The 26,767-nt window shown below is 38.8% G+C and overlaps 1 protein-coding gene across 1 annotated transcript in view; it reads right to left on the reverse strand.

The window, feature by feature from the left end:
• SMG1 (SMG1 nonsense mediated mRNA decay associated PI3K related kinase) overlaps positions 1-26,767 on the reverse strand; it is a 59,148-nt gene that overhangs the window by 23,171 nt on the left and 9,210 nt on the right. Inside the window, exons 3-33 of the mRNA XM_066330335.1 lie at positions 23,912-24,067; positions 20,935-21,071; positions 19,828-19,886; positions 18,913-19,126; positions 18,025-18,150; positions 17,858-17,930; positions 17,072-17,169; positions 15,467-15,640; positions 14,310-14,534; positions 14,099-14,200; positions 13,411-13,680; positions 12,744-12,874; positions 11,898-12,059; positions 11,323-11,441; positions 10,822-10,909; positions 10,639-10,740; positions 9,982-10,122; positions 9,493-9,692; positions 9,049-9,245; positions 8,227-8,394; positions 7,286-7,440; positions 6,671-6,816; positions 5,810-6,011; positions 4,753-4,862; positions 4,202-4,349; positions 3,683-3,842; positions 2,993-3,113; positions 2,112-2,360; positions 1,562-1,846; positions 506-650; positions 76-214 (exon numbers count right to left, since the gene is read on the reverse strand). Of these exons, the coding sequence (XP_066186432.1) occupies positions 76-214; positions 506-650; positions 1,562-1,846; positions 2,112-2,360; positions 2,993-3,113; positions 3,683-3,842; positions 4,202-4,349; positions 4,753-4,862; positions 5,810-6,011; positions 6,671-6,816; positions 7,286-7,440; positions 8,227-8,394; positions 9,049-9,245; positions 9,493-9,692; positions 9,982-10,122; positions 10,639-10,740; positions 10,822-10,909; positions 11,323-11,441; positions 11,898-12,059; positions 12,744-12,874; positions 13,411-13,680; positions 14,099-14,200; positions 14,310-14,534; positions 15,467-15,640; positions 17,072-17,169; positions 17,858-17,930; positions 18,025-18,150; positions 18,913-19,126; positions 19,828-19,886; positions 20,935-21,071; positions 23,912-24,067 (4,802 nt within the window). The remainder of the gene's footprint in view (positions 1-75; positions 215-505; positions 651-1,561; positions 1,847-2,111; positions 2,361-2,992; positions 3,114-3,682; positions 3,843-4,201; positions 4,350-4,752; positions 4,863-5,809; positions 6,012-6,670; positions 6,817-7,285; positions 7,441-8,226; positions 8,395-9,048; positions 9,246-9,492; positions 9,693-9,981; positions 10,123-10,638; positions 10,741-10,821; positions 10,910-11,322; positions 11,442-11,897; positions 12,060-12,743; positions 12,875-13,410; positions 13,681-14,098; positions 14,201-14,309; positions 14,535-15,466; positions 15,641-17,071; positions 17,170-17,857; positions 17,931-18,024; positions 18,151-18,912; positions 19,127-19,827; positions 19,887-20,934; positions 21,072-23,911; positions 24,068-26,767) is intronic.

Here is a 26,767-nt window from a genome sequence, read left to right on the forward strand (position 1 = left end):
ATCAACTGCAAGAAGAGGAAAACAAGGTTCATGCTGAAGCTGAACGTTTCTTTAAGCAAACAAATCCACACTTACTTGAATCCCAGCCGGCCGACACACTGCCTGCCCAAGAATGCCATAGATTTTCTCTTTATCCTCCTCTGCAATGTTGTCTGGAAGCAAGCTCTGAACCTCAGATTTCTCCCGGGGGAGCAGCCGAACACCTTCTCCCTGACTGCAACATTTAATGAATTATTGATCCCCGTTACATCAGGATTTGTTGTGCTACTGCAAGTCCATATATACAACTTTTTGAAGGAAGAAATCGTCTTTATCTCAGAATTAAATCAGCTTTGTTTTACAGAGAGCAAGTAACCAAGAGAACATTCATTTCTCTGCTCAGGTGAAATTTCAGACCACATCCAAGAGTAATCATAAACACACAGATCAGGTTTATCTCAAGAAAACCAACTGTGCTGTTGGTTTTCAATCCAACACTCAAACTGCACCACTAGGCTGTATTTACCTGGCATTATCAACCACTTTGCGGCCCCATCTGTAAGCCCAGCTAGCCAGGGCTGCCCAAGACTTGGCTACTTCAGGTGCCTGCACTGAAGACAAGTGATACAGCTGGCCCAAGATGAAGTCTGGTTCTCCAACTCCAATGTTTACTGTGATGGGAGAAATAGAGTAATGTGTGTTACAGTGTAAAACCTGCTTCTGCCTTCCTTGGCACAGAAAATAACACCAGAAATAACGGGTACACAGTATGTTTTTAATAAAATTAATACACAACAGTGTGAAATTTTCCAAACTGCGATTAGTTCCAGTCCTGACACTGCTTCAAAATAAAGCCCTGTTTCCATTTGCCAACAACCACTGCTGTTACTTTACAGTTCCTTCCTCTTTCACAGAGAGGTGGAGCTGAGGCAAGGAACTCACGACCTCCAAAGGAGCACAATGCTTCAGAGAGCAGACTCCTATGAAGTACCCAGGGTACTGTGGTTGTGTTTATTTCTATATATATTTATTTTCTTCTCCATCAAGTCACAAAGCATCTACTGTTTAACGCTCACTAACAGCCCAGCTCTACAATAATTCTCACCCCTCATGAGAGGGGCTAAGTTATTTATGAAAACCATGTTTAAACAACCACAGAATTTATCTTAAAATTTGGTGAAAAGACTGCTGGAAATAAATGAGAATTCTGCAGCACCAGAAGTGTTCAGATTATGTACAGATTAAAGATCATGAAAAAACTAAAGTAGACTTATGAGAGCCTTCACACCATAAATCCTGTCCACGCTTAAACCTGGAAGATCTGACTCAATCTTTGGCAAATACACAAGCTGAAAGCAAGCACACAGGACACTAACTGATACCCTCAATACAAAATAAACATTTCCCAGTTTCTTCCTCAGGCCATCACTACTTGAATGAGAAAAATGTGACAGAAATATGAAATGTCAATATTAACAGGTTTTTTACTGTGCATTTAGTCTTTATCAACATAACTGGTGTTATCCCTCAGTATTAATTTGCAGTAACTAATTTTAAAAAAGAACAATGAGAACAAATGTACCTGTAGATTCACTTTCAATCCTGGGATACTCATCTTCTAGTGTATTAACAGCTGGCAGATCAATCAAATTATATATGTTTTTAGACAAGGTAGACAGGCCACTGTGATTCTGCTGCTGTCGAGCTCTATATACTTGTTTCAACTGTCCTGAGATCTCTTTCCACTCTGCTTGAATCCATTTAGCAAGTGTGAGAATAGATTTAGCAACTGCATATTCGGCTTTGGCAGATTTGCAGAAAGATATGGCACAAGAACTCAGCATTTCCATGGCATGTGTTGACTGACCTGCAGATCACAAAAAGCAGATCTTCAGCACGCTCCCATTATTTTAAACAATTCTGAAATTCAGCACCATCAGATACAGCTTGTAGCAACTGTTTTCACACAGAAAATTCTCTTTTGAAGAATGACAAGCATGAAAAAACTTGTGAAAACACTTTCTGACAGATAACTGATGGGATGAAATCTGTCCTATTGTGACTTCAAGGTAAAGAGAATCAGCCTTGTTATAAGGAAAAAAAAGCTCAAGTCACTACAACCTGACACTCACCTGCTGTGTATAACAACTTTGTTTTCTCAATATCAAGCTCAGGACCCCACTTTTCGTCAATCTGACCGGGTGCAGACAGTTTTTTGAAGTGCTGGACCAGGTCCTGAGCAGTGGTGGTTCTCCCCAGCTGCACGTGGCTGCACTGGGCGAGCAGCCGCGTCGCCAGCGCGATGTTCCCGCGCTTCCGGGCAAACTTGGCTGCAGTCAGGCCCAGCTCCATCAGATGGCTTTTGATGGGGACTGCTGGCTCTAAAGAAGGGAGCAAGACGTTGTAAACGTGAGTATTAAACCAGTGTCTGACACACAGAATTCCTGCCTAACGCGCTGCATACACGGCCATCAGTAAAAACTCCAGGAATTTAGATGACTTCATTTCTGCCCACAGTATTTATATAGCCCATCTCAAACAAAAATTGCCTCCATAGATTATCTGCTGGGCAAAAGATTTTTTTCCACTATAATCATTCTTCTTAGCTAATAAACCTACTTGTCACCGACAGAACTTTTTTCTCCAATTACTTCTTATCATACTGGACATTTAAATGGCTTTCATGTCCGTTTGTGAAGACCCATTTTTCATAATGTTGAAGCGTTCAAATGTCAAAGCAGTTAAAGTACAAAGTGATGAGTAAGTGGTTATTAGGAGAGGAGTATACAACTACTAAACACTTCAGAATGTAATTTTTCCTTTAGACACTGTCTCCATCACAGCACTAATCAAGACAATGAGTACTAAAGCAAGACCGCTGAAGGAAAAAACTTAGCTTTTCAAAAGTACTCCATCTAAATCACAGAAAAAGACAGCTGCTGCTTTCCAGCACACAGCTGAAGTTCAGATTCTGGATTTGCTTCTTCTAACACCGTAATGAGAGCTCACACACCTTTCAGCTTTTCCATCAGCTGGTTCTGGTACACTGTGTACCTCAGGGCATGCATCCACGGCCTCACATCGTGCTGCTTGCAGGACCTCAGGGCTTCATTGAACAGAGGGATAAGACAGTCCTGCAAGAGGCACAGAGTTCCAGAGTTGTCATGAGAGACAACTTTACTACAATGCCTTCTCATTAATTAAAACCAAAGACCATTTATAGAGCAAACATTCCTATTTAAATAGCCACACCCTATCACTGACTAGGAGAAATATGTTTTATGGTTGATTTTGAGAGGACAACACCGAGAACTGCTCAAAATCAACCAGAATTGTCTTCTGTACAATGTTATTAGAAATTACATCTAGAACATTCATAGTGGCTGAAGTCTGGCATTCACTTTTTAATTGTTCTGAATGTATTCAGAGAAGAAATACCAACACTATAAAAGGCAATTATTGATTATACTTCAAAAATACTGTAAGTGCAATTGAAAGAGGTATATTTGTAAGTAAAAAGGGAAGTCCAATTGAGATGTAAAATTATAAAAAACTTGGGTCAAGGCATATTAGAGAACTCAACGAGGTCTTTTTACAGTATGATTAACAGTCAAAACAATTAATGCATCTTTTATATTCAATCCTCCAAACATGACATGGCCGAAGACATTATCCCAACTTAGGTTCAAACACCCAGAATTACCTCTGATGTCAGCCTGTTGCACACAGTGTTTTCCAAAGCAGAAGAACAGTACAGCTGAAGAGTGCTCAGCACTGGCAAAGACTGAGACACGGTGAGTGTGGAGAGTCTCAGAGGCCCAATAGCAATGCGGGAGGTTTGCTTCAAGTACTTAATAAGATTTCTGAAATTAAAGGAGCAGGACAGTCACTTATCCTAGCTAGACTTTAAGAGTAAATAATGATATCAAAATTACTGAAAATAACCCCAGTATCTTTAAAAAGATGATGAGAAAGTTTTGCAATATCATACAAGTTACGATACTTTATTATTAAGCTGACACACAGAAGTACTTTATCAACTCAGATACTTCACGAACTATATGAACTCCAAGTGAAACATCATCTTATTTTTCCTCAGTAAGCTTATAACTCAGAACAGCTAGAACTGCCATGGAGGCTGAAGCTTCACACAAAGTTAGGTTTAACAAACTAGCAAAGGTTTTCAGTGTATTACATTAATTCACAGCACATTTCAACTTACTCAGATATTGACTGCCACTTTTGCTCCTGTTCTATGTGGTTTACAGCTGTTGCCAGACATACTGAACTTCTCAAAAGCTGTACTTCAACTGCCTTTTGAAGTTCTCTTGGATCAGGACTCAGCATATTAGGAAGGAGCTTCTTCATGTCTACATGGAGATTAAACAATTGAAACCAACTAGAACTGCCAAATTTTATCATGTTTCCCCATCTGAGAATGACTTTTGACAGTAAGGAAGTTAGGAAAAAACACCCCTCTTAAATATATATAGATACACTTTATATGTGTATGTATTCAAAACAAATTCATCACAGATTATATACAAACAGTCATAGTAACTCCAGAAAACACATTTCCATCAACATTTAGGATGACCACTGCCAATGATTTTGAAGCTTGTTTTATAAAGGTTATGGTCAGTCCACTGAACACAGCAAACTGTATTCAGAAGTTTCAGTTTCATTTACAGAGACTGTAAACGAGACTGAATAGATACATGAATAAATATTTACTTGTGCATTTGGAGTAAATGTTAATTTATGCATTTATACCTATTTTTTCTTTGGATCCCCCTGCAAGCAGGTTGATATTTTCTCCTGGTAATAATTCTAGTTGTTCAGTGCATTCAGTAAGTTGTCCAGACTCAAAGCTGCTCAAAGATCTGCAATTCAACATTTATAGTTTTATTTTCATATTTCTTACTTCACTCCAGTGCTAAGTATATTACACAGCAAAAAGAAAAGACTCAAGACTAACTCCAAATCCCACAGAGCCCTTAGGATTAATTCCAGCCAAAACCCTCAATTATCACACACAGCAATGAGAGGCACTAGTTCTGCACCACATTAATGAATCCAGCACCAAAGGGAAGAAGAGCCCCTTTCTCTGACAGAAGCAGTCACCTTTTCAGACCTGCAAGATTTCATTTCACTGCTTCCTTCTGTGCTTTTATTTTCAAGTCAAGACATTTCAGCCAAAAGGATTTTACTATGATTACCACAATCATGCAGGAATGGAAAGCAATCAAGTTGTCAAATAAAAAGTAACTACAGTCTATAATGTCTTTGAAGGTCTATTCAATGTCACAAGTTTTTTGTCATGAACCAGAAAAATACCAAAGGTCAGGAAATAAATGCACAAGCTACAGTGCATTTATTTTACAGGTCTAAATTGCATTTAAAAAATAAACAAAACTAAAAAATAAAAAAAATCAGCAGCCAAGATCACTTCATTCCTATACTTTTTCCATTAAATTAGTAAATTATGATACTTTTAAGAACCACTGTTGACAAAAGGGCTCATGTTTTGCTGAGAAAAGCAGAATAAATTTGGTACGTTTTTCTTCAATGAAACTTTTTTTTTTTTCTTGCAGGCATTTAAGCAGCCTCAGCAGCCAGAAAGCTACAGCAGCTATTTAGAATCATGTCACCTCTTGACTCATCTGTAAATGCCATGGCCAAGTGCTCACCCTCCCAAGAATACACCTTTCTTTGCATGCTTCTACTTACAAACTCACACCCCATTGTTAAAACCTATTAAAACATTAAAATTTCAGCTGTAAAACAATGAACTCTAAGGTACTGTTGAATAAATTAATTAGACCCTTACTTGATGTAGTTAAAATCTGCTTTCAGATTGATTGAGGTATTACTATTGCTTTTCTTCATTTCATGGACCATGTTCTGCCACTCCTGAACAGCAGACCAGTCAGCAATGGAGATGTAACATTCACAAGCCTTGTTCCCCAGGTAGTTTATCACTTCAGGTGAAGAGTCACTAGGCTTAGTCAGAACAGTTTTTCTGCTTTCCCCTGTGAAATGAAAAAATTTTATACAAACACACACATAATACATATTTTCAAACAGCAGTTCTATTACTCAAACTTATTGCTTTGTCTGTTGCCAGGAAAAACTCTTAATTCAAAAAAATCAAATAGTTACACGACTTCTACAGTATTCTTCCACTGACTTTTTCTAAGGGAAGAAAGAACCTTTTCAAAGGAGGTTTTGAAAAAATTTAGTTTGTATCTGCAAAGGAGCATCAAAACAGAACAACAGAACAACTAAATTAGGAACAAAGGAGGCTCATTTTCGAAGATGAAACAGAATACTGCAACCAAGCCCTAGTAGTTAAAAACCTCTAAGCAACTAGTGCACTTATGATACAATTATGTCATAAACACTAAGGCTGAAGTTATAATGATCTAAAATAAACTAGATTTAAATTAGTAAGTTACAAAATATTTCACCTATTACCTTTAGTTTCACTCAGCTAGACCTCAGTACTGCAAACCCTCCTATCTACACATAATATTAGTTTCAAGGGCATTAAGTGGCTCAGTTTAACTGCAGACAGAAACAGGTTTTCAGATTTCAGAGTCAGACATTACCATGGCTGTATCATTGAATGTTCCCATTTTGCACACACATATTTACACAGTTGTACTCCTCTTAAAAAGAAAACACTGACCATTCAAGGAATGTTTTGGGCTGGCATTATTCACACTGTTTGAATTGGCCAACTTGAGCACAGTCTTGTCAAAGCCTGTTATACAGCAATCCACTCCAGTCATGGAGCAGAGGTGCTCCTGGTACTCCGCAGTTGCTTTTTCAAACCTAAAACAGTTCAACATTTCAGTCAGCATCTTCAAGAACTAGGCTGAGATTTTTTTTGTAAATAGACTGGATTTTGAGCATTATTTTACCCCAACACTCAAAAAGTTCATATCACCTTCAGCAAAAGAAAGAGATTAAGATAGGATATGAGTTTACTGGTTGAATTTCCAGGTTATAGCACTTGATAAAAGCTTGTCCATAAAAGTTTTAATGTCAACTTCAAATCAAGTAGAGACAGAAGGAAATGAATGAGTTTTATATTTGACTGTCACAATTTTAATCTGAATGAGCAGAGCTGAATAGTGATTAAATACATACTGTATCTCTGAAGAGATTCACAAACTAATTGATACAGAAATTCAGCAGCAGCCTTAACTCACACCACGGTTTAAAAAGACTCAGAAGCAGAACTTTCCATAGAAGGAAAAAAGTCCAAGTTTGTAGCACCCAATTAGTAGTCCAAACTTACCGTCCCTCTGCTTGCTGAGCTACAGAATTGATCCAGGAGAGGCTCTTCCCAACTACAGCAGAAGACCAGACAGCAATACCCTGAATAGCTTCAGGACAGTGAAGCTCACATAATGCTTCCACCAGCATCATAATTGTCACTTCAAATTCATTTCCCTAAATCCAAACCAAAAGCGTTAATTAATAAAACTCATCTAATGGAAGAGGCACGTATCTGTGGGGAAATACTCAGAAATGGTGAAGTAGTATTTCATTATACACATCTGCAAGTGCTCCTCATATCCATCCATTGCATTGCTTTTAGAAAAGCAGGGGAGCCAAGGGAAGAGCTTGTGCTGTGAATCCAGAGCCTAAACATCAATGGTTAGCAATCCCTGAGCGCTGGGTTTGTACCAGTATGAGAATTCACAAGGGAACACAAAGTAACAAATATCTACCAAACCACCTTGGGTAAAATATTTAAGCAAATCAAGTCATGTACTGAAGATACTATTCAACCTTTTCAAGAAGGCTTCAACTACTTTATCCACCCATCCCAGCCCTGAACTTAGCTGCTAGCTAGAGAAAGGATACAACCCTACTTCTCCTCATACCCACAGGTAAGCAAAGACATCACACCACCACAAACTTGGGATGGCCTCACACTAATGCAGCACCAGCTCCACAAGGTTTTCACTAAATTAGAAACTGCTCAATTGAAAGAGTAAATTAACTATAGAATTCAGTCCTGTGTAGTATTTGACCACGTCCTCAGTGCATCCTAACCTCCAATCCACAGTATTGCAATCCCAACAAAAACGCACAAATTAAAAATGTGGCTTTAAATAACTCATGTTTTACATACCCCTTGGTTTAGTAACTACTGACTCCCTTAGCTTAATTCTTTTAGAAAATCACGGTGAATATTTCTACAAGAGTCTACGGAGTTTGAAAAGAGAGTACCTGAGAGAGAGTATTGTTAGTTTTCATTTCCGTGAGTAGGTCAAAGCCGTGCCGGACAGTGACAGCAGGCTGGCCAGCCAGCAGCCCCACTCTCATGATGGACAGCCTGATCCGTGTCAGCCAGTCCTGGCACGTCTGGCGGTTGGTGTAAAAGAACGTCCTGATCACCTGCGGGACAGGAAAGAGGTGTCACAACAGCATCCTTCACACAAACCAAAACAGCTGAGTATTTAAAATTGACATCAAAGGCAGGAAGGTTTCTTTTCTCCAGTGTTCAATAATCTTTATTTTTATTCATGCAAATGGTCTGAAATCACATGCAGCATGCAACTGGCCAGGCACACTGGCAAGCCAGAAATCTTACTATGAACTGACTATAAATTACATATTACTGTCACATCAAAGTTTGGTAATTAAACAGATTATTGCAACACTGAAGAATGTTTTACACTTAGAACTACACAACAGGGGATGTTGCTTGTAATAATTACTACATTCCCCAAAAAGCAATTGAAGCTTTAAATAACCATGTTATTTTATAATAGGACTGCTGACAATCTACAAATGAGTGACTGCTACAAATCAGAGGTACCACAGGTTTGCTGGATTTGTACCACTATACAGGCTGGTACATCAGAAACAAAGCCTGGTTTAACATGCTCTGTAGGAATACACCAAAGTCAAAGCCAGAGTTTTTTAGAGTCTCAAACTTTGTTGGAGAAGTTTTTCTGGAATACCATGGCTAAGAACTGAACAATCCTGAAAACACTGTTCATTCAACAGACTGTTCCAAGCCACATCAGCACTGCAAGACAGACAAACCTTGGGTGGAGAGGTAAGGGCATTGGCACATCCTTCATACGCATTGTACATCAATTTTTCCAAGTTCTCCAAATACTGCAGAAGGAGAACGAGCCTGAGCTGGTTGCTGCTGTGTCCTTCATCATTGTCTGCAGTAGTCCACTGGCTGACATCCTGATCAGGGTTTAACGTGTGGGCTGCAAGGCTCCTAATAATACCTGCACATTTTACCAAAACATGGGGGGGGGGGAATAAAAGTTACCAGATGGCATTGTATTTAAATGTGCAAAGGGACAGAAATGCTATCTCTCAAAATCTATCACAGGTTAACAGTAATTATAAAGCATCTTTAAAATCTATAAGCACTAAAAAATAAAGCCATTGTGCCTGTTGCCTTCGACACGTACGCCTTGGCTTCACAACCTCGCCAAAAATCTCATTCCAATAGTGTATTTTTTCCTTTACCTTCAATTGTTTGAAATGTATCTTGGGCTCTCCCCAGAGGAGTGCGGAGCTTTGAGAGCACAGTGAACTGAGCTGCCTCCCAGACAGCCCACTGCCACAGCACAGCATCAGTCTTCAGCAGGTTCCGAGGGATGGTTGGCTGATCTCTCTTGTCTAGTCTTTGACAGCTGTAGAATAACCTTTCTAACCAATTATCCTTCCTGGAAGAAAACACCAGCATTAACAAGTTCACACTGTACACACTTCATCTCCCTATTGCTCACAAACAGATCTCTCACAAAGTTAACTCCCAAGCAGCAATGTATACAGGAAAATATGCCCAAAAGTGTGTATGTAAGACTTTTATAAATACTAAAAAGTATAAAAAAAGTTTGAAAGTAAAGCAATGTAGCTTGTCATGATAACTACAAATTTTAAACGAAATATAACTGGGACTTGTTTACTATACATTCAACGTTCATAGATTTCAGTTCTACAAGGAGTTCTTACCCAGTTCGGTGGAGGTTTCCATACAAAATAAAACTAATGACATCAGAGAAATCCTGTGGGTGGAATGTGTTACTTGGAGCTTTGCTCATGTGACTTCTTATAGCCAAAGAGATTTCTTGTATTTCAGTGTGGGTACGGTTACTGCAGGAAGAGAGGGAAAACAACTCATGCTATAATGTACTTGGATAAACCAAAAAAAGTTGTGTAAGAGAATGACACACACACTATATATATATACACCTAATGACTAGAACTAATTATACACTGCGGTATTAATACCAAGAGTTCAGATCTTCAAGACAAATTACAGGACATAATATTTCTGAAGCTCTGGATACCATGGACCTTACAGGTACTCAGTGTCTGCTTCAAGAAGTGATGCACAGCTTATCAAATTTATTAATTACTTTGTGTACTACATACTGTTCTTAGACCTGTAAAAGCATAGGAGAGACAGCAAGACACTTAGAATCACAGAGGGTTGGATGGGACCTTTAAGACCATTAAGTCCAACCATCAACCCAGAACTACCATTGTAAGCTCATTTTTGATTTTGAACTAAGGCAGTATGAAGTCCACTGGCAGGATTTTTCAGGTTAAGTGTCTCTGAAGAAACTAAAATCATTATTTACACTGAAGTTGCTCTGAGCAACTCACCTCAACACAACATCTAAAGGAATTGACTTCAGAAGTTTCCCAAAAGCTTGTCTCACACGAGCACCACTGTGGACTAGCTGAACACGACACACATCAACACACCTGCAACACCAAAAAGGGAAGAGTGTTCATATCTCCATTACCAGCATAATTCAAATAACACACAGAACTCTGTGCAAGTACCTCTGTAAAAGGTCATCTGGAAGGGAGGAAGACAGGGCATGGAGGCTACTGCATGCTTGAAGACAAATGTTCACATCTTCCAGAAGTGCTGAATTAAGGAGTTGAAAGGAGGAAAAAAAGTTATTCTTGCTGGAATTAGGTAACTTCTGCACTACTCTCCATTTGTTCCCATATTATTTACAGATTTTGAAATTGAATACACCACAGAACTGTTCCAGTGCTTCTGATACATAATAATTTGTGACTGGGAAATTGATCTACCAAAACTGTCAGTAATGTGTCCAGTCTCTTAAGACCGCAATTTATTTTAAGAAAACTGTTTAAGTAACAGGCAGGGATCCACTTAAAAAATCATAAAAAGAATTAAAGCCCACTACAACCTTGAAGCATCTTGAAAGTAAATGAAACAAATACAGTTGCTGCTATCAATGGGACAAGGCTATTTATGTACATAATTTTGAAATGTAAAAGACAGTTAAGTAAAAATATACAATATCTTACTGTTTGCTAAAAGTCCTTTGCAAAACTTATGAAAAGATGGGAGAGAAAACAACGGTGTATATGTTTCTGATTTCTTCATCAGAAGAGCCACTTCCAAAGCCCACGTTGTAAGTAGTTTCCTTCAAAAACCAAGAGTTCAGTCACTACACAGTTACAGAGAGGTACCTTCTGACAGAACTTGAACTACTTCATGTAGTAGCTCACACTTTTTAAACAAGGTATTTCTTAACTTTAAAGATGTCCCCAGCTTTCACAGCATTTTGGTAATACAGGATGGCAACTATTGCAAAAGGGTATTTTCAGTGACCAAACCCTTTCTTTCAGTAAAGTTTGATAATTCTGCTTCTACTGGATAGATCTTACAATGGTTTAAACTTCTTTACTTTTCATGTATAAAAACAAGAAGCTTCTTTTTATCCACAATTTCACTAATAATGTTGAAAAAAAACCCAAATACTTGACAGGTAAAATTTACCAAGTTTTACAAATTCAAATTACCCTGGTTGCTGAATTAATGCATTCTACTGGACCAAAAAAAAAAAAAAAATCCCAATTTCTAAGAAAATTTTCCTTACCTGGTATCTTGAGTAAGGTTATCCTTCTTAAGCAGTAGCCCCAAAAGGTTCAGTATGATTGAGAAATGTTTTTTTGTTGCTGTAGTTACAGTACTTATAACTGCTCCATCAAACAGAGAGGGAGAGGAAGAACTGAGGCTACTGGATATGAAATGGTCATGCCTGAAAAGGCAAGGAAAAAACAAACTGTAAAACCAACCCAAGATTAGAGATACTTCCCTGAAGTTTCCGGGAGGAGAGAACACATCAACAGCAGCAAAAGTTCAATCAACACATACACACACAAACCACACTATGTCCAAATCCTAGTATTTTGATCTCTAGTCTCAAAGAACAAAGCTACAAACTGCCATCAGTCCACTGAGGCCAGTTCTCAACCTGTTCTCAACTGTGTCTGGTATCCAGAGCTTACTGAAAAATCACCACAGCTAAGGATGCAAAGAGTAACAGTTAAACTGGAATATTCCCTTCAACAACAGTTTGTATTAATAAGGCCTAAAACACACTTACATCTGTTGTTTACATCTCATTACCTCTCCTACATCTCTCAGTAAGCTAAACAGTAAATAATCTTTCCTCATTTACTTTCAGTAGAGTTCTGCCTCAGTTATCTCTATTCAAACACAAGACTTCTAATCTGTCCTTGAATAAAAGGCCAGCTTTAAGCCAGGACATGCTTTCCTGGCTGAGATACAGCTTCCTTGTAATTAACAAAAGTGAAAACTAATTAAGGAAGTTTGGGCAAAAGCTTGATTGTAACCATCTATTTAATTTCATCCCTCTAATAATATTGCAGTTAGTCCATCCTAGGGCCCTGAAATCCTGCTGAATTAGGGACCCTCCTACCTGGAGCAGTGTGAGTACAGAGTGTAGAGCACTGCATACTGGACAGCAGGGAAGTGAACTGCTATGTCACCATGAACAATCATCAGGTTTTTACTCAGCAGTGCAAACACAGTTGGTGAAAGGGCCCACATCTATAAAACAATTGCAACACAAGCACAGAGACATAAAAAATAGGATCTACTTTTAACTCTAATTTTCATACCATTAATTAATGTCTTTTCCACCACAGAAAATAATTTAACTATTATTTTCTGACTATAACTATTTTCTTTCCCATTTTTTAGAAGTCTGATAAAAGTAGTTCATGTTTTCATAGGGAAAGATCTGGCAAGTGTTTTCATATGGTTGATGTAACATCAAAAAACACACTACAGCTGCTTTTATCTGATTTGAGTTTCAAAAGCAATTACTATGATGATCTCAGCATTAAACTCTTAATAACCCTGATAAGATGCTCTTCCCCAGCAACTGCTTTTCATTATGCACCAACTAGAGATTCAACCCACCCACTGTTCCCCCTAAGTTTCAATACTGGAATTTTTTCTAAAACTTAGGAAGTTCAAATATGATCATTTTAGTTACACATATGTGCCCTACTGGTATAATACATTGATTTTAAGAAATCACGTTTTTTACACTTATTGCATGAACTATCTGTTTTACTCACCCCAATTAATGAGTTTTTAGCATTTCCAATAGTACTTAGAGCACTGAGGTCAAATATAACAACAAACTTGGCATTATCCACATTGGATATAAGTTTCTTGAAAGAGTCATGCTGGATTTCAGAACAGGCTTCAGGAAGATGTAAACTATGGAGAAGACTATTTAAAGCACAGGTCATCTCTCCCAGAATCAACCTGTAAGCAGTCTCCAGAACAGGAATGTTCTTCAGGCTCAATACAGCTTGGTATACAGCAAGGGCTGCTGCAACAACCTTGAGAACATAATTACAGCAATAACTGATTAGAACAGATCATAAAATATATTAATCAGCAACAAAGAATTTAAAATCATTCTTCTTTATCAATAGCTTAGTCTGATACACACCTCCCTTCAGTATTCTGTATCCCTTACTTACAGAATCTACTAATTATTTTCTTGATCACCCACCTAACACACTGAGTATCAAAGCCAATGAACTAAAGACTTCTGTACCAGGAATGATGGCAAACTTACCCATTTCTTATCAAATCTAAATGCTAAAACCAAGAAGTAACTGTATCTGCCTTTTCAGAAGTTTCAGATATTCAGTTAGACTAAAATCCATATTTAAGATGAGCTCAGTTTTACAGCTTAATATATTCCAGGAAGTGCACGAAGGCTGCTGGAATACACCTGCAGAAGTTACTTACCTCTTTCTCCTTATGATAACGAAGAACAAGTAGTTTAGACTCTGGTATAAATAATTTCTCTACAAATGATGATGGTAGTTTTGTATTTATTTGTTCAACAATCTGGGGATAAAAACCAAAATAAGTAACTTCACTAATTTCTACTAATTATTAAAGATAAATCAAAATACTGTTTTTCTAGTCCCCCACAACAATAAAAACATGTACAAACCAGTGTCAACAGATTGAGGACCGAAATGACATAGTCAGTGCCACAGGTCTGACAATTTTCCATTTGATCTAATCCATAGGTGATGACCATGTCACAGTGTATGGTCATGCTGGGATCCAGGCTGCCAAGTAAAACCCCAACACACTCATTGGCAGCAGTAAGCACAGCTTCAGAAAAAAACACTTGGTTTGCTGCAGTCACACATCTCATTACCCTGTAAAGAACCTGCAAAATTAAAACCACAACTGAGTTAAACTCCATTAAAAAGAGATGCTATGTAATTGTATTCACACCCATTTGATATCTGTCCCATCACCTACTCTGCAGCTTGGTCAATTCTATTCTGAATAATGTCATCTTGGCATTACACTCCAGAAGTGTAAAAAAAAAAACAAACTTTCAGCTGCTTGGTTTCCAATTCAGTCAGAGACCTACGAAACCTAAGTTCAATATTCACAGTTCTGTTCAGCTCCAACTAATGTCAAAAGAACTTCCCTTGCAAAAGACAAAGGAGTTTTCTTGAGCTTTTCTCATAAGAATCCTCTGCAGATTAAGGCAGAAGTTATGTAACTGTCTTGTCTTCAACTGGGAAATCCATACACTTACATACCCAGGAAGTTGTGTCCCTCAGAAAATTCTGCAAAGGCATAAATTCCAGTTGTGCAGGTCATCCAGCAGCCACGAGACTTTGACTGCAGGTATTATCTTCTCTCCTCACCCACGACAGAACTATAGCAGCTACTTAGCACACTATTTAGTATTTATTCTGAGTTTACACCATCCTATACTACAGAGCTAGAGAAGTTTGCTATCAGATTTACTAGATACAATTTCAACAGGAATAAAAATCATCACATTTTATAAAATCAAACTCATAACCAGAATTCAAGTTTCTATAGTGGCATAGTTATCTGAATGAACAGTAACACGGTTTCAAAGATAACATGCAAACCCAACCACGTGAAGTCACACTGCCTAAAAAAGTTAGTTTCTGATACAACTCCACTATCATGAGCTATACTTTAATAAAATTAATGTAGCATATTTCTTGGAAAAAACAGATTTACTCAAAGCTGAGAATCTACATATTTGTGTAACATTCATAAAACCTAAATAAACTCGGTGACAAAGCAAACCACAGCAAGCTGAGCTCTTACATCAGTGACATAAGCCTCTGTGATGGGGGGTCCTCTGATGGGGCTGAAGCGCTCCCCAATGCTCCTCACCACGGTGCTGAACACCCTGAGCAGAGCAGCCAGCTTGGGCAGTGACACCGAGGGGGGAGGAATGTCCTCATCCACTGACTCCCCAGAGGCCACGTGGCTCAGGTCCTGCAGCACAAAGGGTCACGGATCAGCACACATCCTTCACTTACAGCGGGTAAAGCATCAAAATATGAGACTGAAAACACTGCATCTCTTTTCCTGACAATGAGCTGTACAATCCAATTACAGATGTATTTATCCAGTACCCTTTAACTACACACACATACAAAGGTGGGATATAGGCACACAATGACAATGACAAGTCACAAAATACTCAGACTGTATCTTGTAAGCCTGAGGCTTATGAGGTTCCTGGCCTGTGGAACATGACCATCTGTATTGCTCCACTGTTACAACAGCTGTCTGCACGCTTTTACCACTCTTCCAAAAATTTCCATCCCCAAACTGGAGTCAAGATGTTTGACTGGCCATTCCCATCACACATGCAAGCTGTGCTGATCTGGAGACCCAGAGTTCACTAACAGAGTGCTCCATGCCAGCTGGCACCAGTGCCTGGGAACGTTCCCAGAAGTGCTGATCTCATTAGCCTTGGTCTACCCCACTGTGAGATAAGGACACCGGCTGGAGGCACCTCCTCCATGTTAGCACACGTTATCTTAAAACTCTTCCGTGACTAAGAATACACACATTGAGCAGAGCAGCAGCCAGCCTGATAAGCAGTGATTTACTGCTCTGCCCTGTGAATCCCAAAGGTGCCCCAGCAAAGGCCCTGGTGTACAGAGAGGATACTGGCCAAATTCCTGGTTCTGCTTTGAGTGAAACAAATCATGCTCCAGGTACAATTTAACCTACAGGACTCACATATTAACATACACCATACAGTATAATCTACCTCTAAGTTAAGTATTCATATGAGCACATACACCTTAAAGGACAGCACTCCCCAATCCCAAAGCTCTTCCTTTAATGATAGCATCAGACAAACTATGCCCTGTTAACTAAGCAAAGGTTACAAAATGAAGTATATTAGATTAATATAATCTAGTTTTCCATCACTTCCCTCTGCATTATTTCCTGCACAATATAATCTGCTGCTTTATTTTAAAAAACAGATTTATCAGTTTTTCGAAGCATTAAGATTTCCTCTCTCCACCAACTGTTACTAGTTCCAGAATGCTCTGAAGTTGGACAATTAAAGAAAACACCAAGGAAAGACCATGAACTGTCTTCACATCAGCTCTTTAAAAATAAAGGCATTCCTGTTTGGTCAATTGTTTATAGTTATTATATCATTATATTCTCAATCAACAATGGCTGAACACCTGGCTGTGATACTCATTAAAATTTCGTGAGTATTTGTGCAGTTGGTCACTGCACATGACTGAGGTATACTCCACAATTTGATCCTCTTTTCCCAAGGAAAGCCATGTAATTTTATTTTCTACAAAAGTAATACAGGCATAAAAATTACAGCTGTAGATTCATTAAGAAAATTATAACAGTTAACTCTGGTGTATACCATGAAGTCTTGTTTACCTCAGCATAAGCTTCCATATCTTCCAAAAACTGACCCAAGAGTGTGGTAGAAAAAGTTAGATCAGCCACCCAAAAGGGCTCCAAACTCTGCAACCATCCTGTATAAAAATACCAAGCCAATTAATAGAGAGTGATATACAATCATTAAATTTTAGTTGCATACTGCAACTAAAAGAGAGAGAAAAGTTGCTGCGGTAAGAGGTCATCTACATGAAAATACTAACAACTATATGTTTTTAAAATAAAATGTATCTCCCTCTTCTGTCCTTTAGCAAAAATCATTTTAAGGCTCAGTTCTGCCCCACAGCAGTTAAGCACCAAGGACACAATCTAGGACTATGACACAAGAAATAGAATAAACCTTCTGTGAATAACTCCCAAGAAAACTGATAAAGCTATTGGAAGAACTTTCCCCATTTTTAAATGCCAGTACAGTATCTTTACCAAAAAGATATTCTAAAAGTACTTAGGAAAAAACATATCCTTTCACAGAGGATATACTAAGACCTATACATTTATTAAAGATGGTTACAAAATTGCACCAAACAATTGGTGTTTAAATGTACCTTGAATAAAGCATCCCATTTTTACAGAATTAGCATAAAATAGCAAATACAAATTTACTAAAAAGTTAGGAACAAAGTATCTTGCTATATAGCCAGAAACTCAATTCGGTTTTATGTCAACTTCCACAGCAGTAGAACCAAACTCATGTAAGTAAACCCCCAACATCTGCAAGCCAGAGCAGGCTCTGAGCTCTCCATGAGCTCCTCTGGCCAAACTTACCAGAGACTTGCTGTGTCAAAGAAGGTTTCTGAGTGTGATCTATGTGCCATCCAACCAGTATGTCCACAGTGTCCTGGAAAGCAATTGTGGAAACAGAGCCATTACCCAATTTGCTGCACCAACATTTCTACTCTAGAAGCAAAATACAAAACAGAAAGAAAGCTTACCCTGAAATTGGTGCTGAAAATGTGTGGGTAGCATCGAGACACCAAAAGGATGCACTTGACACACTTGCACAGTAATTCTGGTGTATCAACATTTTCCAGGATGGACTGCAGGCTGGTCATGACAAGCTGAAAAGTAAAGCAAAGCCACCACACATTTCACTTCATTAGAACTTGAAAGAGAACACATTGTAACAAACTACTTTGATTCAGTCAACAGAACTCCACTCTTTCTGCAGGAACAAAATATAAAAAGCATCACATACACTGCATGAAAACAATCACTTCAAGGGGCACTTGCTTGAAATAGAGGAGAGCCAGGGAACTCTCTTCTTTAGTTCTTTAGCCACAGAACACCTGAGTTGGTTTAAGTCCTATTTCTCCTGCTGAAGCTTTTTGGCTCTGTAAAGTAACTATTAAACTGGGGCACAGACCTGGCCATAGCTGTTCTACACCCAAAATAAGAAACCCTAAATTGACCAAGGGGATGCATCTTGTCTGCACACATCCTACTCCTTTCTCAGATCTATCCACAGTTCCAGTTACAAACTGGAAATAGGAGATAGCACAAAACAATCAAAAGGTAGGGTTTTGTGTACCATTCCCCTTAAGTTCCTTTTCTGGTCTCAACAAGATTCTTCTTCTTGGATCTGCTATAAATACTAGAAAGTTGCAACAAAACATTTATCATCCTACAAAGACTTGTCATTCTTTTCTAACATAACCAGAACTGAAGAATCTCATTCAGTCAGAAAGCTCCCTCACAGCCATAGTAATATTTACTCATTATGTCAATATAGCATTACTTACTGTTCATTCCAGCTTAAAAAGTTTATTCAAGCCCTGCACTGAGAAAATTATTAAAAATCATGTTTTAACTTGTAGTCTTACCTGCATTAAAGATGAAAATGCTTTCTTTTCTCCTACAGTCTCTAGTGCTTTGTAGGTTGCACACAAATAAAGAAGTTTAACTTCATCTTTTGTGGATGAACTGAATTTGCTAAAAATCCATTTAAAGATCTTCTCAGCCTCGTAGCTCAGAGAAGCACAAAGAAGGCCAAGACAGCAAGCTCCTTCCTGTCTCAATTCCTGAAGCAATTTGCTACTGTATTTTTGGAGAGAAAAAAAAGAAACTCAGGATCTCCAACCATAGCAGAACAGAAGCATGAAAAAAATAAAGCATTTTCTAAAGCAAAAGAAAATATATACAGAAATTAAGCTGCTTCTCTCCTAATTAATGGCAGCAGTGGCAAAGCTAAAATAAAATTCTAAGAAATATTATTTCTATGGAGTAAGTCAACTTGAATAAAAGTATGCAAATGTGCTGTTCTACTTGCAACACACTACCCAATAGAAATAGTTCTTAATATGTAGCTGACTCTGGGAAATAACACTGCCCTAAGCACCTAAAAGTCCCCACAAACCTCAGTATCCTCTACATACCCTCTTAATTGGAAGTCAATGAGTCAGCTTGTAAAAAACCTTATTTCATTTTGGGAGCTGTACCACCACAGCAGCACACAGCTCCACCAGGTGACTGGACACACCTGAGACAGGCTCCACACAACCTACAGCACCCAAGCCACACCTGTGCCTTCACATCCTCTCCAAGGCAGGTGTACTCTACACAGCCCAACAGCATCATTGATGTGCCAAAGAGTCTTTGCTCCCCCCTAATTTCATTCTGTTCCTGCAACGGGACACTGATGCAAAACTAGCACAATAATTTCTCTCAACCTTTCCCCTCTCTATTTCAAACCTAATGCTCTCATTCTTTTTCCCCTTTGGAGCATTTTTCCAACTGACCTTTCATTGAGCACATCATGAATGGCAGTCAGGATATTATCCAGTTGTTTAACGAGTACCTGCAACATAAGATCAATCAAAGGCATAAGCACAGTAATTGCCCAATACTGCCTCCACAACAGGCCCTGTTTACACCCACACTAAAGACAACACTGCCAATTCTCCTTGCCAAGAGAATGCCATTCTGCTTTCCATGGCCACTGCAGACTAGCATGAACTATATTAAGCAACACTGCAATACTATCCTGGATGTTATATTTGATATTTATTTACAGTAGCCATGAAAATACTGGCAGCTTGCTATCAAGGTCTGTTCCAAGTTTAGTTCTTGCTGATAACATTACATCACCATGGAAGACTCAACACACAGCTCATGAGCAGCATCCACTAAAGACCAAATCTCTCATACTAATAAATCAATTGTATCACCGAAAAATTTTATGGAACATATAATATAATCAGAAGTATTAATGTTTCTACTTAGGCAACCCTGTATTTCAGTGAAATGGAAAACAATTTTGGTATTGTATTGAATATGAATGAAGCATTATTGATCAACCAGTGCTTCTCAGTAAACATAACCAGAAAGACTTGTTTTCCTAATATGCACTAACTCCCTGCCACATTAGTGATCTGATTAAAAAAAATCACATTAGCTACAACGGCATAACATGAACAGGAAGTTTTCTTGACAATTATTAAATAATTAATGAAAAGGCTTATTCTCTTTTCTTCAGAAAGACATTCCTCTTTAACACACTGAATGGTACCCAGTTTTTGTTGTAAGTTTCGAGCAACATCATGCTTTTGAGGGTGGAGGGACAGAGATCCACATGCTTGACCCCTCAGAACTCATAAAGCCACACACACCCCATGTTAATTCCTACAGCTCAGCCATTCAGCAGTTTGGTTTAAGGCAACACATGCTAATAAAACATCTCCTGAATTATGGAAACAGACAATCCAGGAATACACTCTCCTCTCTTGGGGAATGAAACTCTGCATACAAGACAATCCTTGCAGACATGCCCCAATACTGAGACTTGAAAAGGACAGTTTTATAAAACAAGAAACACCCAATGCCATGGGAAGTGGAAGACTACTGACCAGTTTGTTTTCTGGTTGCTGAATGAACTCTTTCAGTTGCTTTACAGTAGCCAGTCTTCGGTCTCTGTCGTCTTCCCGAGTAATCCTCCGAAGAAGATTTGACAGTCGAGACTCGTCAGAATAAGACAACGGTCGCTCTGCAAAAAGCAATGATTTCTTTTCTCCTACAGCATTTCTCAACCATACCTGTACTGTCCAACACGAGTGTGTGTGAAATCAGTAAGTCATAACAGTCATTGGAGAAAACTATTAAAAAGAAATCCTGATTGGTTTTAAACTTCCATAAAAAGAAAGTTAAATGTAAAATCTAATTTAGCTCCCAAAATACTTCATTTCTTCATGTGGACAGCCCAGTACTTGTGTTCAACTCATTCAGAACTACGTAGAATGGCCTTACTTCTACACAAAAACCTAGACTTAGTTCCCATCTACCTAAGTGGAAATTTTTAAAAAATGGTGTGGGCTAAGATTAAATCAGACTTCTGACTGAATAAACAAAAATAATTCAACAAACAGTATTTTGAGAAAACTTTGTGGAAAAAGCAGGCATCTTCGTTAAGCAAAGAACCAGATTTAAGTTCAAGCAGCTACAAAGAAACAGTGTTTTCTCTCTGATAGTAGCAGGGTTCTGCCCAGAAAAGGAGAATAGATCTGCTCTTCCTTTACTGAGAACAGAAGGTCCAGGGTGAAGAGGGACCTGGCTGCTCACTTGGGCAGATCACCACGGGGGAGAATGAACCTTCCTAAGAAAACACTTCATTAAACGTGGCCAGCAGCACTCCATACCTCAGAGGGTCACAACACAGTCTACCCGCTTTAGGGACAAATGACCTAGGAATTCACACAAATAATTAATTGCCCTCATTCGCAAAAAGGAAACAACATTTTTTTCAACAAATTTATCATTAGATGTTTCATGGTGGTTCAAATCAAAGGATTCATGGAACATGAGGTTCTCTTAGTTGACACGACTTTAATGAGAAAATCCAAGGCAACTACAGACAGCGTTTTGCTCTGCTCTGCTCGACATCAGTCATCTGATGTGACTAAAGCAGCTTTGTCTTTATTCAGTTAATAGCTAATCTACACTGGCATTACTCCCCAAGTGTGTCAGCTAATTATCAAGTCACAATCACAACTTTAAGGAAAAAAACAGAACCAAAAAACACTAACCAAGAACACGACTGATGCTACGCTAATCAAAGCACTGGTTAAATACCTGTGACATCCACTTTGTGCAAATTCAGCAAGGTCTCAGTCACATCCTAACTCACAGAAGACTATACTTCAAATTGTTTCATGAATATACTAACAAGAAAACATCAAAGAACTTAAAACTCAAAATCTTGTTACAACATAATCCCATTGTATCTTAAAGAAGATAGGAAAAACCAAAATGACTTGCTGAAACCTACAAAGACAGGCAAGTTGCAAAGCAGAAACTCCTGAAATCTGACATCTCAAGAAGAGAAAACATACAAGTCATAAGCAGCAACTTCAGTCTTCCAAAATTATGTATCCTAACATTTAAGGATTAAGAAGATGCTCACATACCCAGGAGAATAGTCTTAATTAACTATTATTTAGTACTGGCAGAACGTTTTTTTATTTGAAGAGTTTTCTATTTCCTCTACATAGATACCAAAAGACACTAGAAGGACTAAATAATTTTCTATCAAGACACCAGAATGGGATTAAAAAGTCTGAGTTTAACCGATTTCTAAAATCACATTTTTGAAACAGTCATGTCACCACTTACACCTCAGTTCTTCCACCTGCAAAACACACTGAACATTCTTTTTTCTCCTCTGCAATATTAATCCTTGATAAGAAACAGCTTGTCCTCATGTTTATAATGTGCCTGGCATAAAGCAGGCAGTTAACTACTGCTTATACTAAGTGATGCAATAAGTGACAGTGCTTAGTCATGAAGTTTCTATTTTCATTCAAAAATGCTTGGAATAACTTCTTTTTGTTGTTTGTTTTTTTTTTTTAACTATGACTCAAACCTCAAATAGTGGGTAGAGGGAAGCCTTCTTCCTCAAAAACACAAGCCCAGCATTCCTGCCCCCTCTTGAAACTCCAAATCTGTTCCTGCTGCATCTCCCAAGGACCTTGCCCACATTCTTAGGATGCTTCCAGCTCCTCCCTGGCCTCTGTTGCTCAGCTGAGCAGAAGGGAGCACAAGCAGGGGCAGGCTCAGGAGGACACACACGGTGACTGATCACTGCCTGTCCTGCAGCCCAGGGAGAACAGGGAATGGCTGAGCTGCTCCCCACCGCTGCTGCTCTTCCCACACTGCGGCTCAGTCACTACCAACTTTTTACTCAGGCATCACTTTGAACAAATCCAAAGCAAGTTCTCCTCCTTAGAGAGGCCTCTGCCAAATCTGGCCAACCTAAATGAGGGTCCAAAAGCCACCTAAAGGAAACAAGGGCCGAGAGCCCAAGGGAAACAAGGGCTGAGAGCCCAAGGGAAACAAGGGCTGAGAGCCCAAGGGAAACAAGGGCCGAGAGCCCAAGGGAAACAAGGGCCGAGAGCCCAAGGGAAACAAGGGCCGAGAGCCCAAGGGAAACAAGGGCTGAGAGCCCAAGGGAAACAAGGGCTGAGAGCCCAAGGGAAACAAGGGCTGAGAGCCCAAGGGAAACAAGGGCCGAGAGCCCAAGGGAAACAAGGGCCGAGAGCCCAAGGGAAACAAGGGCCGAGAGCCCAAGGGAAACAAGGGCCGAGAGCCCAAGGGAAACAAGGGCTGAGAGCCCAAGCCAGGCAGCTGAGAGATCTGCCCAGCCCGTGGAGGAAGCCTGAGCACAAGGAACAGTAAAACAAGACGACAAAACAAGTTTTCATCAACACCATCATACATCACAAAAAACAAAATCCATACAGACTGCCTCACCACAGTGAACTTCCTTTCAGATTCTGAACACAAGAAACGCTGCCAGAAGAGGTGCCCTCTGAAAACCAGCCGTGGCCTTACCCTGTGATTTCCTCATGTCTTTTGTGGCTAAAGCACGATTCCCATGCGGAACACTGGTAAAATCAGGATTGGTCACATTGTTAACTCTCAGCTCTTGCCCCAACGACTTCCGACCATAAGTATTTTCCCCAGATCCTCCATTGACACTGTAGCCACCTGTGGACAAACCAAGGGGACATTAAAACAGGCTCTCAGAACACGTATTCAGCAGGGTGAGCAGGGTGGGGAGTTGTGAATTATTTTATTCATACGCAAATTAGCAGCTCTACTCTCTACCACCTCCTTTAGCTCCCTTTTTCACTTCCACATCCTTCAATATTTTGTTACATCTTGTAAGTCTCCAGGTCACAGATTTACAATCTCATCTGTCTTTTTTTTAAAGTACATGAAAAAACTACTATTGCCATGAAGTTTAACATCAATTTTGTCTTATGTAATGTTTTCTTATTATTACTTTGACATAAAAGGCTTGGTAAAATACAAGGTCAAACTGCTAGTACCCATGGATAGATACTTCCAATTACTTGCACATGAAATCTCCATTCTGTTTGTTATGAACCCACCACACAGGCTAAGTAAAATGGCCAAAAAAGATAATATTTGTCTTTTCAAAACCTGTTTGCACAGATTGAACAACTCTCCTTAAACATAAAAAGGTCAACATTTTCACTAATACTAGCATCATCCTTAATTAAACCCAATCCCACATTCTCCCATTTAAGATACATTTTTGGTAACAATATAAAATGACAATAAAAGCATCATTTTGAGTAATTCGATTGCTCTTGCTCCTAGATCCACAAAAATAAAATTACTCAAATGTTGAGACTGGAAGTTTTCCAGCCTGCCACATCACTCTGAGGGGCAAGTTCATCCCCTCAATACTGTACAGAAGTGAAACTGTCCCTGAGCCTGCTCAATCATTCACTCAACGGATTAGAACTCACTTCCAAGGAAGATTTCTAAAGTGCCTTCCTTGTCCAAGACACGGGAGAACCAACTAATAAAATTAAACCCAGCATGACAAAAAATATGCAAGATTTCTTTCAGAAAAGATATCTACAAGTCCACCTGCTTCAATGCATAAAAGGAGAGGTGGCTCCCCAAAAGGGGCTGCCTTACTGAGACTAAAGGATTGACAAACAGTAAGTTCAAACACCGAGGTGAACCTGGACTGTACTAGATGTAAAGAATGTTGCTTTAAGGCAAAGTTTTTGATAAAAAGCAGATATTAACTACCAATATACATTTGTGCATTCCTATACACACGGAGCTACCCTACCATTACAAAAAACCCTGTGCAAAGTCTCACTTGTAATTAGTTTACTACAATCACAATAAAGACAGTTTGTGTCTATTTAGATTAACAACATTATTTATTACAGCTCTAAACTAGCAAGCATGCCACCTTGCCATTACTTTGTCAGAATGAGCCAACACTGTCCTGTGAATGAAGTAACTCCTGACAGCAATTTAATGCATTTGAACCTAAACGTAAGTCACATCCTTGGAAGTTTTCAAACCTGAAAAACTCCCAGAAATTATCCATTTGTAAGTAATTTTTATTATGGACACCAGAAACTGCAGGAAGGCAGGTAGGGGGTGTAAAGAAGCCAGGTCAGAAAATCTCAAATGAAAATTCCATGCTGGCAGACACCCAACAGATGAACTGAAAAATCTTAGCAAACAAAAAAACTACTCTGCATCTGTAAGCCTATAAATTTCTCCAATACTAAAATGAACTAGAGATACATGGAACTTGGTTTTATAGTTAAAATATCTTTCCAAGTCACACCTGAACAATAACACAGTGTTGAGCTAGCAGAGACATGCCCTGCAAGATCCAGAGAGCCAGGTACATTTTTCTTCTTAAATGGCACTTCCCCAGCAACTTCACACAGTACCTTTCTGAATTTGTCCAAAACCTACTATTTCACTGTGCTGCCATCCTTTAAATACTAGCACCCTTCAAATTGTAAGAACCTCTCATGCCAGTGTGTTGAACACAGTACAACATTCCATGTTAGCAGACAAATACACTCACTTCCTAAGCAGTTTCTCTACCGAAGTAAAACAAATCTTGAGGTTCTCAAACTATGCAGATTAACATGCTTCACGCTCCTGCCACCTTCTAAAACTACCTGCTACTTATTAACAAATTAATTTGCAGACAACTGTAACTTCCCCTAAGATACAGAAATTATTTACAGTCAATTACAGGCCAGAGAAGTGGGGGGAGTTCAAATGCTTTTTAGGTTCCTGAACAAAAACTCCCACACTACTATTCCTGTGACTAATTTTTCTTTTTTTTTTTTTTTCTTTTTTTTTTTTTCTTTTTGAGTCTGGCCTGCCTGAGGATTTACACAGCCAAAAAGTGACTCTGCAAATAAGAAATCCTCCAATTTGATATCTGTATTTGGCAATTAAAGAAGGAAAAAAATCAGAATATAGATTTCTCATAAATACAGAAAAGACATGATTCTAAACTGTTTGGCTATTTTCTAGAGATAGTATTTCCATCCTAAAAATGAAAAAAAAAAACCTAAAACCAGCAAAAATGTATGAATCACACATCATATGATTTATATGAAGTCAGACTGAGGTACATGAGAGTAGAAACTGCCATTAGTGATAAAAATACGGATCTGATTACTACACAAAGATTCCAGTTTGGTGCAGTAAAACTACAAAGGAAACAGATAAGTCTGGTAGCCTGTTTAATCCAATACCACAAGTACTAGAGACTATTCAGGAAGAAACTGCAGCCTGAAGACCAGCTAAGTCCAGAATATTATTCTTCAGAAAAAAGCACTCATGCTGTTAATGCATCAAGTCTTCTCTCACATTCTTTTCCTA

This window comes from Sylvia atricapilla, chromosome 15, assembly GCF_009819655.1.
Source record: "Sylvia atricapilla isolate bSylAtr1 chromosome 15, bSylAtr1.pri, whole genome shotgun sequence".
In the NCBI taxonomy this organism is placed as follows: domain Eukaryota; kingdom Metazoa; phylum Chordata; class Aves; order Passeriformes; family Sylviidae; genus Sylvia; species Sylvia atricapilla.